This window comes from Podarcis raffonei, chromosome 8 (assembly GCF_027172205.1).
Source record: "Podarcis raffonei isolate rPodRaf1 chromosome 8, rPodRaf1.pri, whole genome shotgun sequence".
In the NCBI taxonomy this organism is placed as follows: Eukaryota; Metazoa; Chordata; class Lepidosauria; order Squamata; family Lacertidae; genus Podarcis; species Podarcis raffonei.
The window spans coordinates 15,126,022-15,140,359 of record NC_070609.1 but is presented as its reverse complement, the minus strand read 5'-3'; the positions used below and the strand labels follow the sequence as shown (position 1 = coordinate 15,140,359).

General features: G+C 47.0%; 1 protein-coding gene across 1 annotated transcript; it reads right to left on the bottom strand.

Annotated features, from left to right (window-relative positions):
• Nucleotides 1-17: 17 nt before the first annotated feature.
• LOC128418393 (interferon-inducible GTPase 5-like) lies at nucleotides 18-6,472 on the bottom strand. Its single transcript, XM_053398021.1, has 2 exons — nucleotides 5,681-6,472; nucleotides 18-2,915 (listed from the first exon to the last, which is right to left on the bottom strand). The coding sequence occupies exon 2, from the start codon at nucleotides 2,892-2,894 to the stop codon at nucleotides 1,680-1,682; it is 1,215 nt and encodes a 404-aa protein (XP_053253996.1). The 5' UTR covers nucleotides 2,895-2,915; nucleotides 5,681-6,472; the 3' UTR covers nucleotides 18-1,679.
• Between the last annotated feature and the right edge of the window lie 7,866 nt (nucleotides 6,473-14,338).

Below are 14,338 nucleotides of genomic sequence, written 5' to 3'. Positions count from 1 at the left end.
GTCACAAAGGCAGCATATGCAGAAAAATAGAAAAATTTATTGGTTAGACATGCCCTTTACATTGTAAAAACATAAATGGTATAGAAATATATTTTCCTTGCTGGTCAAACTAATAAGCGATTGCCCTGGGTTACGACTCAGATACGGAGACTGCTAACTTGAAAATCAATTATTACTTTCAAAAAGTTCATGAGATGGTCAATACAATTGGATAGCTGGCACGCTACGATAATGGCTCACAGTCTACTGAACAGTGTAACATCAGAGGAAGACTGCTACTGCCTGCACCTGTGATCAAGATGCACCAGAACTTGCACTCACACATAATTTTATTTAATACAAGATGACTCTTATAAAGAATAAATCTGCTCACAGACGATGCAGTCCCGGGTCTGCAATGTTAGAACTGGTCACTTCTGAGTAACAAGCCGAGTGGAGTTACAGAAAGTGCACCTCAAGTTTGCATTTGCAAAGTGATTCCCACAGGAGAGGCAGTTTGCGCCCTTTAAAGGGCTGCTTCTCCTTCCAGCTTCACACAATCAAAACCCTGTGCTTTGGCGGAGTCGCCGCAAAATCTTCACATTCCTGGCTCCAATCCATCGTGTTGTGGTCTGCCTCCCACTAGATTCCTTTCTGTTAAATGCATTTAAAGCCAAGTCAGAAGCAAACACAGTCTCTGTGAGTTATGATCTCTCCCAGCCCTCCCAGATGTAGCTACTTGAGGAGAGATCCTGCAAAGAAAGGGAGACAGCGATGGTACTTCTCTGCATCCCATCCTGCAATCACAGTCAACTGGAAAACTGTCTAGCCAGTTTGGTACCCTGTCCACAGTTATGGCTGAACTAGGATTTGTCACTGTCATATGACGTGCCCTTCAGATTGCTGTTTCCTGTTCCAAGTAGCTGGTAAGCCATATCAAAGCCATGGCATGGGTGGAAAACAACTTTCATCCACAGACCTGATCCGAATTGCACCCATGTGTACCATGCTTGTGATTTGCAAAGGAAGGAATGACCCCATTGGTACCAAGCCCAGTCTGACCTTCTGTGGATGCTCTATAATGCTTCGAAATCTGCAGGGTTCTACTGTCCTGGCTACAGGAGGATAACAAAGTGATTGCACTCACCATCAGTGATTTGGGTAAAAAATGTTTCCACTTCATCAGTTCATTAGCAACAGTGGATGCCAACTGCAAATATGGCATTAGGGAAGCCTGACTTCTAATCAATGTTTTTAGCTATGTTTATGAAACACAAATAAAAGCGAGCATGCTGAATTCAATGACTCAAGGGGCTCAGGAAATTTTACAATGCCAACTGAATTAATTTGCATTGGGAATTTTTATAATCTTTTGGCAATTTATTATTTTCCACAAAAAGTTCTATCACTGGACGTTGTATGTAGGATTCTGATAACAGTAACCCACCATAACTAGTAGAACTGCACAAGATCTTTCCAGTTAGCATAGCACCATTCATGGAAGGCAGTTATATCAGCGGGTGCATCAGGGTTTTTGGATGGAACTGCCAACGTGAAGTTCATCCCACAAAGACTTTTGACTGCGTTTTCCTGGGTTAGCTGGACCTAAGTGACTAAGAAGCAGGACTGGTGGATAAAAGAGTGCGGGGAAAGGCACCTATGATCCCCAAGCAGTTTTAAGAAGCTCTCTTGCTCCACCTTCAATCAAAAATAAATCCTGGTTCTGGAGGGTAGCCGTGAGCCTCATCCTCCAAACCAAAGGCCCGTCCTAGGACCCTCTGGGCATCTTGTGCAAAGCTATCAAGGGCAGTGTGCAGCAGGTAATAGGCACCCACGAATGAGATGGCCCCAGCTACCATGTTGTCAAAAAGAGGCACTTTGTTCTTCACCACCCGGGCAGCCACTTGGCCGTACAAGGCGGCTTGGCTCAGGACGGCGTGCACAGCGTTCTCCGAAAGATCCTTCCCCAATGCTGAGCTCACCTGACTGGTCAGCTCATGGCGGGGCTTGGAGGCCACGAGGGCCAAGACCCCCAGGGACTCGTCGTCCAGGCCGAAACTCTTGCGGTAGGAGTGTAGGGTTTTCATGAGCATGGGGATGTTGAGGTGGAGGTTCTGGCCAGGCAAGGCCGAGACGGCGCAGGCCAGCAATGCCTTCTTCCAGATGTGCTTGCGCAGCGATGCCTTCTTCTTCTCCACAGCTGCTGCCGTGACGCAAGGGAAGGAGAGCAGCAAGGCGTGTCTCTTGTGGCCTTCGAGCTCCTCGGCCAGAGTGTCTTGCAAGCGCTGGAAGTCAAACCGGTGCAGCTCGAAGCTGGAGACCAGGAAGACCTTGGGGGAATCCAGGCCTTCATTCCGCAGCTGGCGGAGACAATCCGCCTCTATCTCCCGCAGCACCTGAGCCTCCTCAAAACGGGCTGGCCTTCGTCGCTGTGAAGCCTTCAGGTCCTGGTCCACCTTGGAGCGAACAAAGTAGAAACGTTTGCCCATGGAGCCCACGGCGCGGGCCAGCCTGACGTGGTTCTCCCGGAACCGCTCCGAGGCGATGATGATGAAGAAATCATACCTCTCGAGACCCACCTGCTCCAGGTAGCGCTCCGCTTGGAAGCACGGGGTGCCGATGCCCGGCAGGTCCCACAGGACGACACTGGGCAGACGAGGGTGAGAGTACGATGTGGGTACGGCTGTGGTTTCGATGACACCGGTAGCGGCAGCACGGGGGTCTCCGTCACTAAGCCCCAGCAGGGCGTTGATGAAGGTGGATTTGCCGGCTCCGGATTCACCTGTCACAGCGATCTCTAGCTTGGTGGTCTCCAGGGAATCCAGGAGCGACTGGACCTGGCTGGACACCTCCAAGACCACACGGGATTGGATCACAGAACCCATCTCTCTGAGGTCCATCTCCTGGATTTCCATGGTGTCTTTGTGGCAGAGGCTCTGGTTGGAGCACAAGGGGGAAAAGAAGAGAATCACGGTTTTTGCTGTTCCAAGTCTGCTAGGTTCTTTGTTTCTACTTCTCCTGAATGCCACTGTCTAAACCGCTAATCCTTGGCGCCCTTCCAAAATGAGTAAGGGAAGGAAATCAGGGGTTTCGGCTTCCAAAGAGGACTGAGCTCCTGTTCCTTCAATTAGTTGTGCAGAAGAGGGAATGTTGGTTGGGGGCATTTGTCAGCCCAGAGTAAGAAAAACTGCACTTGGCAAAATTCCCTCCACACAACTCAACTCGGCTCATACAGCTGGTGCACCCTTTTCAAGCTTATTGTGATCAGAATGCTAGACGGGACAAATCTTAGGCCTGATCCACCAGGGCTTTCCTTACATCTTCCATGGCCACCCAATGTGCAAATGGTGAACACTTTTTTCAGGTAAGGCTGCAAAGCATGACCAGTTATGCTGTCACGGGGAGGGATGCCCAGTGGCATAGGAAGGGGGGGCGGTCCACCCTGGGTGCCACTCTGGGAGGGGTGACAAAATGGCCCCTGCCTCCCCCCCTGCTGTAGAGCAGCTGAGGGCTCCCACAGTCCATACGGGCTGCCGCTCTCGCACGCCGGCCATACGGTCGCCGCACATGAGCAGTTCGTACGGGCTGCGCTGCCCCAGGTGCTGGAGAGGGTTCCTCCGCCACTGGGGATGCCAGCTATTTTTTGTTTAATTATGCCCAATACATTTCAAACAGTTGTTCTTTTTCAAAACTGTCGCAATACAGTCATACCTCGGGTTGCGAACGTGATCCGTGCGGGAGGCACGTTCGCAACCCGCAGTGTTCACAACCTGAAGCGCTGCATCTGCGTGTGATGACATGCGCGTGATGTCATTTTGCGCTTCTGTGCATGTGCCGAAATCTGGAAGTAACCTGTTCCGGTACTTCCAGGTTCGGTGCGGTCCACAACCTGAAAACGCGCAACCCGCAGCATTCATAACCCGAGGTATGACTGTAGTTTGCGGGATGAAGTTACTTGTTCAGAAGCAGAAGAAAAGCTGTTTGAAAAGTGTTGGGCTTGATTTAAAGCAAAACGAAACACCCCCGGCTACATCTCCTCCTAAACTCTCCTTTGCACTCTTCCTTGAGTGTTTATGCCTGGCTGGAATGTGTTCTTGAACTCTGATCAGGCGTCTTCCTTGGATGGCGAACACAGCAGGGTTCTTGAGTGGATGTAGACATTAGCCTTCTCCACAATAGTAAGATTTACATTACAGTGGTACCTTGGGTTTGTACTTAATTCGTTCTGGAGGTCCGTTCTTAATCTGAAACTGTTCTTAACCTGAAGCACCACTTTAGCTAATGGGGCCTCCTGCTGCTGCCGCGCCACGGGAGCACGATTTCTGTTCTCATCCTGAAGCAAAGTTCTTAACCCGAGGTTATATTTCTGGGTTAGCGGAGTCTGTAACCTGAAGCGTCTGTAACCCGAGGTACCACTGTAATTGTTCTGCTAATTTTTTACTCTGGCCACACCCACCACTATCATGGGGCCCTCAGAAGCTTGCGCAGAAGGCAATGTGGCCCTCGGCCCGCCCCTGACTTCCCTCTTTCTTTTCCTTGCCATTGATTCTATCCCACTTTTCCTTCCTGACAACTATCTAAATGAGTATTTTACTCTAGCCATTTTCAACATACCACTTAATATAAACACGTGCATCCCTCCAAATCAGGAAAAGAATCAGAATCAGACCTTTTTGTTTTCTTATTGTTGTTGTTGTTGCTGCTGTTATTATTATTATTACTACTAAGCTCTTCCATTCAAAGAGAGCATTCCAAGCACAGCACGTGCTTAAAACTACAGAATAATTACGAGGAAATCAATTAAATTAGAAAAATGCTACAAAAGTAAATGAGCAAGCTACAAGAAGCTACAAAATAGCCGCCAGTAATAAGAACAGTCTGCTGGATCAGGCCAAAGTCCCATCTAGTCCAGCACCCTGTTCTCACAGTGGCCAGCCAGGTTATTTTTATATTGTGATTTTATCTTGCGAACCGCCCTGAGACTTGCAGGTACAGGGCAGTACACAGATTTAAATAATAATAATAATAATAATATTCAGAGGCATAGCTGCCTCTGGCAGTTAAGGCAGAGCCTAGCTATTATGGTTAGTAGCCACTAATAGCCTCCTCCTCCTCCTCCATGAATTTCACTAATCCTTTTTTAAAGCCATCCAAGTTAATGGACATCACTGCCTTCCAAGGAAGCCAGTTCCAAAGCAGGACCTGCATGCAACAGCAATCTCTCCACTAGTGATTCCCAACAGCAGATGACTAAGCAAGCAAATGTAGCTTTGACTTAACATGAAAGATTCCTTCTGCACCCACAAATGTGGAACGCAGCCCCATGTCTCACCTCACCCAATCCAACAAGTTGTTAGCAAACCAAAAGAGAAACAAGACTCCCAGCTGCCGGCTTTCCCTTCTCTAACCACTAGAGCCCACCCTTCCCATATTCAGAAGGGTAGCCAACCCAGCAAAAAAACAAGAGCCTTGTGACACCCGGAAGTCGGCCACGGTTCGTTGTGGGAAAAGCTTGAGGATTCGAGGCCAGCTGGTCGGATGCTCGGGAAAGTTCCTACTGCAATCAATCTGCAGGCCTTCAAGGTGTCACCAGACTCTTCGCTCCTTTGAGTTTTCACCAAAGCGCAGCGCTTTTTTGGCACCCGGGCGGATGGATGTGTGCGCTCCTTCGCGCCAGCTTTGAGCCCTCCTCTATACTCACAGAATTAATTTTCCAAACCAATTCCCTAAGGCGAAGCAGCAAGCAAGCGAGCAGCAGACGTGGCGAACCGGAGGGGATCCTGCCGATCGTCTGTAGGTGGAAAGCAAAACAGAAACCATCACATGGGAAGAGGCGGAGCTGCCGGTGAAAGAAACGCGCTGGTTGGGACTGACAAAACAGCAGGCTCTTTAAATAAGAAGAAAAGCCGGACTCGTCCTGAGTGGCTGCTGCAATTAATTCGCGCCCTGGTGACCCAGATGCACCAGCCTGAGTCACATCGCAAAGCAGCCACTGCCCGGGGATCCGGGAAGCGTTGCGCGCAGAAAAGGTGATCCCAGGAACGGCCGGCGCACCGGAGAGGGAGGAGGAGCACGCGCTATCGGGGATTGTTGGGTCGCCTTCTGTGAATTTTTGCAAGCTGTCGAGAAGGGGGAGAGGGATGGAAAAGGGGGAAGGTGAAGCTGATTTACAAAAACGATCCACATTGGAAAAGTTATTATATTAACTAATGCATACTGATGGCAAAATGACTAGAATTAAAGGCATCACAGACCCCTCCAAAAAGTGAAATGAAATGTAGGTGTTCGGGGTTCCTCTGGGGAATTAAAAGGGAAGCGGTCGTCATGCAATTTCCCTCTGCCCATTTCACGCATCCTGACTCTATAGTACAGTAATGCCATTTTCCACGCTCTATATGTCATACCAATTCCCTGAACCTACTTGACGATAACTCTTCCACAATTATGCAGTCTCCAAGGTGCTCAGGGGGAAGGGATGTTTGCAATTTCACAGTGGCTAGAAACATTTTTTTCAGCTTGGGATTTTTTTTTTTAAAGAATTCTGCACTTTAAAAGCCTTTCAGGTCCCTGTGACAATGCACAACAGTGGCTCTGGCATTTCCCTCACCACCTACCTGACCGAGAATGCTTGGCTTTGGCCATTGGCCCATTTGCACCTGCCAGGTGAGGCAACAAGGAGGGGACAGGTGCAGATAAGATGGGAGCTGAGAGTGGTTCTCAAGCAATGCCTGCACAGTGAGTGGCAGGCAGGGACAGACCAGTGAGGGACCCTTCGGAGCACTGGGGTGCTTTACCTCGATAGATGTCTGCTGGTCACTACATTGTTTTTATCTCCACTTCCCATTCAGAACAGAAAAAGGGGAGTTATTAACAATTGTATTTACTGTCTAGTAGCACTGGCAAGTTCCTTGGGTCCTGCTGTCTGGATTTGGTTCCTTTGATGAGTAGTGAAAACCAGATTTTTCCAGTATTTGATATAGGTACAAATACACAACACCACTTGCACTTCTACAGAGCAACAGATCTACTGTCTTATGTCATCTCCCCAGAGGATGATTCCTTAATTTAATCTCAACTCAGTTCTCTCCTGCCCAGTCTCTCTCTTTCTTTCTTTCTTTCTTTCTTTCTCTCTCTCCCCCCTCCCCCGAATTCCTCTGTCATTCATTCCCACACACTTCACATAAACTGGGCAGGGGGTGGGGGTGATGTGTTCCCTCCCAGCCCTGATAACTCTCTGATTCAGAATATTCCCGAAAGCTCTCCAGTGATCTCCCAACCATTAGCTCCCATTCAGAAACATCCACTGAACATCCTGGACATCATTCTTTTGTCCAAACTGCTGACTCTGAGAGCAGGCACTGCTGAAGCAAGATCTTCGAGATAGCAACCCTACATCATCATCCATGTGGGACCTGCAAAAAAATAATAATGTTGCAGTGAATTTCCGCCTTCTAATACAATTACCAAAGCAAGAGTATACGAGGCCCTACTTAGCTTCATAAATGTGCTAAATGTTTTATTACTGCACCACATGTCCACTTCCACCACACCATTCCAGCACACAAGATTTGTCTTTATTTTCGGATTCTTCATAGTCTGCATTTTCTGTTTAACCACCAGAGCTCACTATTAGAAGGAGTTCTTGCTGTTATAGCACCATCCTCTCTGTATGCAGTACAAAGCGTATAGCAAACAACCACCAAAAAAGAGAGCCATTTACTGTCTTTAAATGAGTTTAAAGTCAGACTTTCGGCAGCATGGAATAACAGAGGACGAGGCAACCAAAATGCACATGGGTATAAATGCAGCTACATGGATTCAGGATTAGTTTCAGCTGGGATTACGTGAGCATTGAGGATTAATGGCCAGGTTAATAATTACTTTTAAGGGAATGCCAAGTATTGATAAGGGATCTTAAAGAGAACAGTGAGCACACATGAAGATCAACACCCACAGAATTCAATATGCATTTGCGCAAATGTGTGTAATGAAACGTGGAAACGTGCTTCTTCACACGGTACATAAAACTATGGAACTCACTCCCACTGGAGAGGCAGGGATGGCCACCGACTCAGGTGGTTTTGTTGTAAGCCAGAAATTACAACAGCTTTAAATGAGGATTAGGCAAACCAATGAAGAAGGGGATCTATCAATGGCTGCTAACAATGATGGCTAAGCTCCTGCCTCCACAGTGGAGGCAGTATTATATGTGTGTGTGTTTAACAGATTGCATGTGCATGATTGTTTGGAGTTTCTTTCTATGCTTTTAACTGTTCTTATTTCATCCGCAAGCCCCCTGAGACCCTGCGAGGGAAAATAGCTGGGTGGGTGTTCTTTCATTTGGGAGGTGGGGTTGCTTTAAATTGGTTTTTAAATGCTGGATGTTGATTTGTATTTTTGCATTTGCATTTGTTGCTCAGGGCTTTTGTTGAAAAGTGCATTTTTTTTTAGTTTGCATACATGACCATTGCTTGTCGTTTAAATGATTGTCATCATGTATGTTGCGTTTTTGCATTGTAACTTTGTGCTGAGACTTATGGGTATAGGGCAGTATACAAATTTAATAAATAATAGAAAAGTATTATTATTATTATTATTATTATTATTATTATTATTATTATTATTATTTATTATTATTATATTTTATTAAGTTGGAAACCACAGGAGGGGGAAGGTGCTCTTGTGCTCAGATCCTGCTTGCACGTTTCCCACAGGCGTCTGGTTCGCCCCTGTGAGAGCAGGGATCCGATTAGCTCCGACTTCTGTAAGGTAGGAAAGGTTTTTGTGCAACACTATTTACGCGCCAATAATAAAGCTCGCTCACTTCCGGGAATGCCCCTCTTTGAGCTGCAGGGGGTCTTGCCCCCCCAGTTAGATCCGCGCGTTGCTTCAGCGCAGCCCTCGCCACCCGCGAGAGAGGCCTATACTAGGCCCCAAAGCCCGTCTTTTTCCTAGTTCTGACGTCTCCATGGTTACCGGGCCTCGCGGAGGGGAGGGGGGAGCAGCGGGTAAAACAGCGGGGGGAAGGAAAGCTACGTGACGAGCGTCTCATATCTCCCGCTGGGCGTGGCCCGGGAAAAGTCTGGAACTTGGTTTCGATTGGAGGATGAAGCGCCGCCTCTTTGTTTCCCTATTGGTTGTTGCGCGCTGACGGGCATCTCGAAGTTCAGCGAAGCTGTTGGTAATTCAATGTTGGGCTTTGCATATCCGAAAGGCACTGCAAATTTTGCGTTGAAGACTTTGGTCTTTCAACAAGTGTTTCTAAAGTGGAGCTTTTCATTCCAGCAGTTGGTATCCATTGGATTTGAAATTGATTTTATGTATTCCAGTCATTTTAATTGTTTTTTTTTAAAAAAAACCCCAGATACGCTTGTTTTCATTTTCTAAATGTGTATGCAAGTGTTTTGTATGTGTTTTTATTTTATTGTGAGATTGCTTCAAAATGCTTTGTAGGACACGGTTCAGAAATGAAATCATTCTTCCTCTTTGGATCTTCTTTTGGTGGATTTCTTGTAGGTAATGTTCCACAATCTCAGGGCTCTGTAGCAGCAAAAAACAAACAAAACAAAAAAACACACACACTCCAAAACCCATTATATAGCACTCAGAATTAATAGTTGCTTCTAGATCTCAGCGTGTGCAAAGGTGCTTACAGTGGTACCTCGGGTTACATACGCTTCAGGTTACAGACTCTGCTAACCCAGAAATAGTACCTTGGGTTAAGAACTTTGCTTCAGGATGAGAACAGAAATCATGCTCCGACGGCACAGCGGCAGCAGGAGGCCCCATTAGCTAAAGTGGTGCTTCAGGTTAAGAACAGTTTCAGGTTAAGAACAGACCTCCAGAACAAATTAAGTACTTAACCCGAGGTACCACTGTACTGGGAAAAGATGTCCCCTTAAGTTTCCCAAGCCCATAATGTAAACAGTTTTAGGCAAAGTACCTTGAACTTCTCCAGGAAACAAACCTGGAACGTTTTTTGTTTTTTTTACCCCACTCATCAACCAAAAAGGCTCCCAGAGTGACTTGCATACAAGCAAGACAAGACAAACCCTCCCCATAGGCTTACAATTACAAAAACATGACACACAAGGAAAAAGACACAGGGAGGGAAGAGGAAAATCAAAACTCAGGCACAGTTCCTCTTATATTGACCAGCTGGCACAGTTCAGCGGAAGGAGTTGCTTGATGCAGTGGCTTCCCCCAGATGTCAGCTGTGGGCAACTCAGTGGTATAACCACGTACACGTGGCTTCTACTGCTGTGTGTATTGTAAACCTTGTGTATGTACAGAGAACACATTCCTATATCCTCTCAAGTTGCACAGATTGCAATTGCAGCGTAGAAAATCCGAGCGAGGCTCGTGAACCGAATATCAGCGGTTTGTAAAGGCAAAGGCATTTATCTGAGCAAATTAGATCCATGAATAATCTCAGGAGGTTTTAATGCATTTTTTTATTGCATTTTAAACAGGGAGCTTACTTATTCTTCCTTTGTGTCTGCACTGCTAGCATCTTACTGTATTTCCAGTAGCCTGCAGGCTGCAAATGATAGAAATTCATTGAAAAAGGAAAATTCCCCCAAACAGTTGACAACCTTTTAAACTGGCTCTTCTCCCCTGGCGCACACCAAAGAAATTGTGGAGTTTTTTCCTGACCTGCAGAAGCAGCAATGAGAAAAGCTTCACCGGTTTACTGTAATTCTGTTTGCTGCATTGCTATTTCTAAGTACACAACGGCATGGCCAGTCAAAAATGTTGGCACCTTTATTTCTCTTCCCGCCCCCATGAATCCACTGATAACAGGTGTCTGGCTGCAACTCGACAAATGAACACACTTTGTCTCTGCTGTTAAAAGGCAAGATACGGGATCCATGATGTTCTCTGTGGTGTCACCCCTCTTGGCTGCCAGTTTCGTATACTGAGAGGGCAGCCCCCTTGGACTTCAGAAGGCGAATGGTGTTGGTTTACGCCGGCAGAGAAGGTCAGGGAGAGGTGAAACAAGGCCACTTGGCTTTACTGGGCATTTCCTGGTCCAGGCGTCATCATTCGGCCATTTAGGAAAGATTACCAGCCTGAGCGCCAACCTACGTGTGACATTATTCAAGCATGCTTCATCTGACATCTGCTGTTATTTTGGAAAAACAACAACACGCTTGCAAGGCCCTGCTCAAAAATGTGTGCTCCCAGTTCTGCTGCTTTATTTATTTATAATTACAGTTATGGGGTGCTAGAGGAGGGGGAGGGCTAGGGGGAGACGTCATGCTTCTTCTGGGGTAGTTTGGCCACTTTTGGTCTCTACCCAAAAGCCAGTATGGTGTAGTGGTTAAGAGCGGTAGTCTTGTAATCTGGTGAACCGGGTTCGCGTCTCCGCTCTTCCACAAGCAGCTGTTGGGTGACCTTGGGTGACACTTCTCTGAAGTCTCTCAGCCCCACTCACCTCACAGAGTGTTTGTTGTGGGGGAGGAAGGGAAAGGAGAATGTTAGCCGCTTTGAGACTCCTTCGGGTAGTGATAAAGCGGGATATCAAATCCAAACTCCTCTTCTTCTACCCAGCACTCAGCTCTCAGCTGTAGCTCCTAGAAGCCATAAGCATTAGACTTCCCCTAGACGAGGCTCATCAACGTGGGAAGGGAGCCCACCTAGAGGAAGGAAAACTCTGCTCCTAAACCTCCACTGCTTTGTGGCATATTTTCGGAAGAATAAAAAGCTAAGCAGTAAACCGTACACAAATCCAGAGTGGAGTCTCTAAGGCAGTTGGGTGGCACCTTCTGCTCTTCCGGCAACTCCTGCAGCCAAGCATGGTGTCACAACAACATTGCAAGGTTGGTTAGGCTGAGAGATTTCAACTTGCACTCAGTGGGCTTTATGGCTGAATGGGAAATTTGAACCTTGGCCTTCCAGACCTTTAGTCTGACACTGGCTGCAACTGCTATCTGCTCACTCCTGGCTGCTTCCTAGTGGGATGGTGAGGAATGGCAGCCAGGTAAGGGGGTACAGTGGTACCTCGGGTTAAGAACTTAATTCGTTCTGGAGGTCCGTTCTTAACCTGAAACTGTTCTTAACCTGAAGCACCACTTTAGCTAATGGGGTCTCCCGCTGCCGCTGCTGTGCGATTTCTGTTCTCATCCTGAAGCAAAGTTCTTAACCCAAGGTACTATTTCTGGGTTAGTGGAGTCTGTAACCTGAAGCGTCTGTAACCCGAGGTACCACTGAACAGTGGTACCTCTAGTTACAAACTTAATTCGTTCCAGAGGTCCGTTCTTAACCGGAAATTGTTCTTAATTAGAGGCATGCTTTTGCTAATGGGGCCTCTTGCTGCCGCCGGGCTACCGGCACATTATTTCCATTCTCATCCTGGGGCAAAGTTCTCAACTCGAGGTAACTCTTCCAGGTTAGCGGAGTTTGTAACCTGAGGCGTTTGCAACCTGAGGCGTTTTTAACTTGAAGTACCACTGTAGTTTTCAGCAGATGACTAGTGCAGGCCCCCAGTCTGGATCAGGAGTGCATTCTGGATTGGGGCCTGTGAATGGGTTTCTCCCAGCCCTTCAAAATAAAAACAGGCAGGTTAAGCACGTTTGTTTATAAAGCCCATGAAAAAGGTTAGCTGTAGTTTTTCTCTTAAATATGATCAGCCTGGAAGCAAAATGTCAAAATTTACTGAGGGTCCTTTCTTTTAAGTGAAACACCCCTGAGATAAGAGGCAAAAATAAAAATGGTGCAGCCCTGGAATCTGAACAAACTGCTTCTTAATACAACCGAGTCTAGGAAAGATGTTGTTTTTAACCTAAGAGTGGGAAAGTACAGACTGAGATACACGATGGTAATCAAAGTTCAAATTATGGTCCTTGAGGGTGGCTGTGTTTTTCCGCTTGAGAGTCATGTATCTAGTCTTAATAGACACTGCAGTCTAAAGAAAAATGTTAGAGCTGAAGGAGCCTGTGATGTGCATTTAACATGAAAACAGATACAGAGGGCGTTAAAGAGAAACACTTTGTTTCCCATGAAACCATCCATCCCATTTTCCTCCAAGTGTCTACTGCTGCCACACAAAACCTGCACTTTCCTAAAAAAGAAGAAGAAGGTAGAGTACAGCACATAGGGGATAAGATCAACAAAAGAGCCAGAAAAAAACATTAGCTGTGATTCTGGCATTGTAGGGGGTTGGACTAGATGACCTTTGGGGTCATTTCCAACTCTACAATTCTGTGATCCAGTCATTTAAAACACAAATAAATACTCTCTGGTTGTAAGAGGGAGGGCAGCAGAAATCATATTGTAAAGGCCTGTCTCAACAACAAAAGTTTTCCGAAGGAAGGGAGGGATGTTTCCTGCTGAGTATCTACTGGCAGGGAGTTCCACAGGGCAGGGTCTGCCACTCTTAAGCCTCTGTCCTGACTTGAAGGCCAGCCAAACCTCAGGGGCATGGAGAACTCAATAATGAAGTGCCCAGATAATGTTCATCCGTTACAATAGTCACATATCACTTGACTTGGCTGGCACACTGAGCAGGAGATTTCTGAGATTCCTGCATCGCAGGGGATTGGACTAGATGACCCTCGTGGTCCCTTCCCACCCTGCAATTTGGCTGGGTGGCTTTGGGTCAGTCACTGTCTCTTAGCTTAACCTATGTCACAGCATTGTTTGCGAGGATAAAACGTGGAGGTGAAAAATCCAAGGATGCCGTCTTGAAGGAAAGGTGGGATATAAGTCAAATTAATAAATATTAGCAAAGGGGTGGAGCAGAGAGGAAGGAAGAGGCCATCTTCCCCTAATGCTTCATATGCTTAGGTATGCTATTTTGGACAAGCACTCTGCATATGCTCAGAGGTGCTTTTTCACACCTGTTCAAATTATGTCCTGGTGATGCAGATTCTTGCTTCTGCAACACCCTTCAGAGAGTTGAGAAGCAAACATTGCAGCCCCCTAACACACACAAAACCAACCCTAACTTTGGCCATAAACTTTCCAGGTGGTCTTCTATATAGATCCTTATTCTCTTTCTTCTGTCCCACACCTGCCCTTCTCCCTAAAAATAACCACGCACCCCAACTGCAAAATTAGAAACTGAACTCATAGCTCCAACGGGAAACTTTTTATTTATGGAGCTCCGGGTGTCACTCCGGGTTTCCGTGTAAACGGGGCGGGGGGCGCGCGAAACCGGATCCTCCCCTCCCTCGGCTTCTTGAAAGTTCCACTCCCGCGCCGAGACAGCTGGAGCCCGGCGCCGCCCCTTCCCTCTTTGACAGACAAGCCGAGCCAGGCCCGGATTGGACGGATTCGAAGCCAAGTCGAGAAGCTTCTGCAAAGTGTCAGCGCCCTTAAACGGGGTGGGGAAGAGAAAAATGCACTAGCGCGCGCG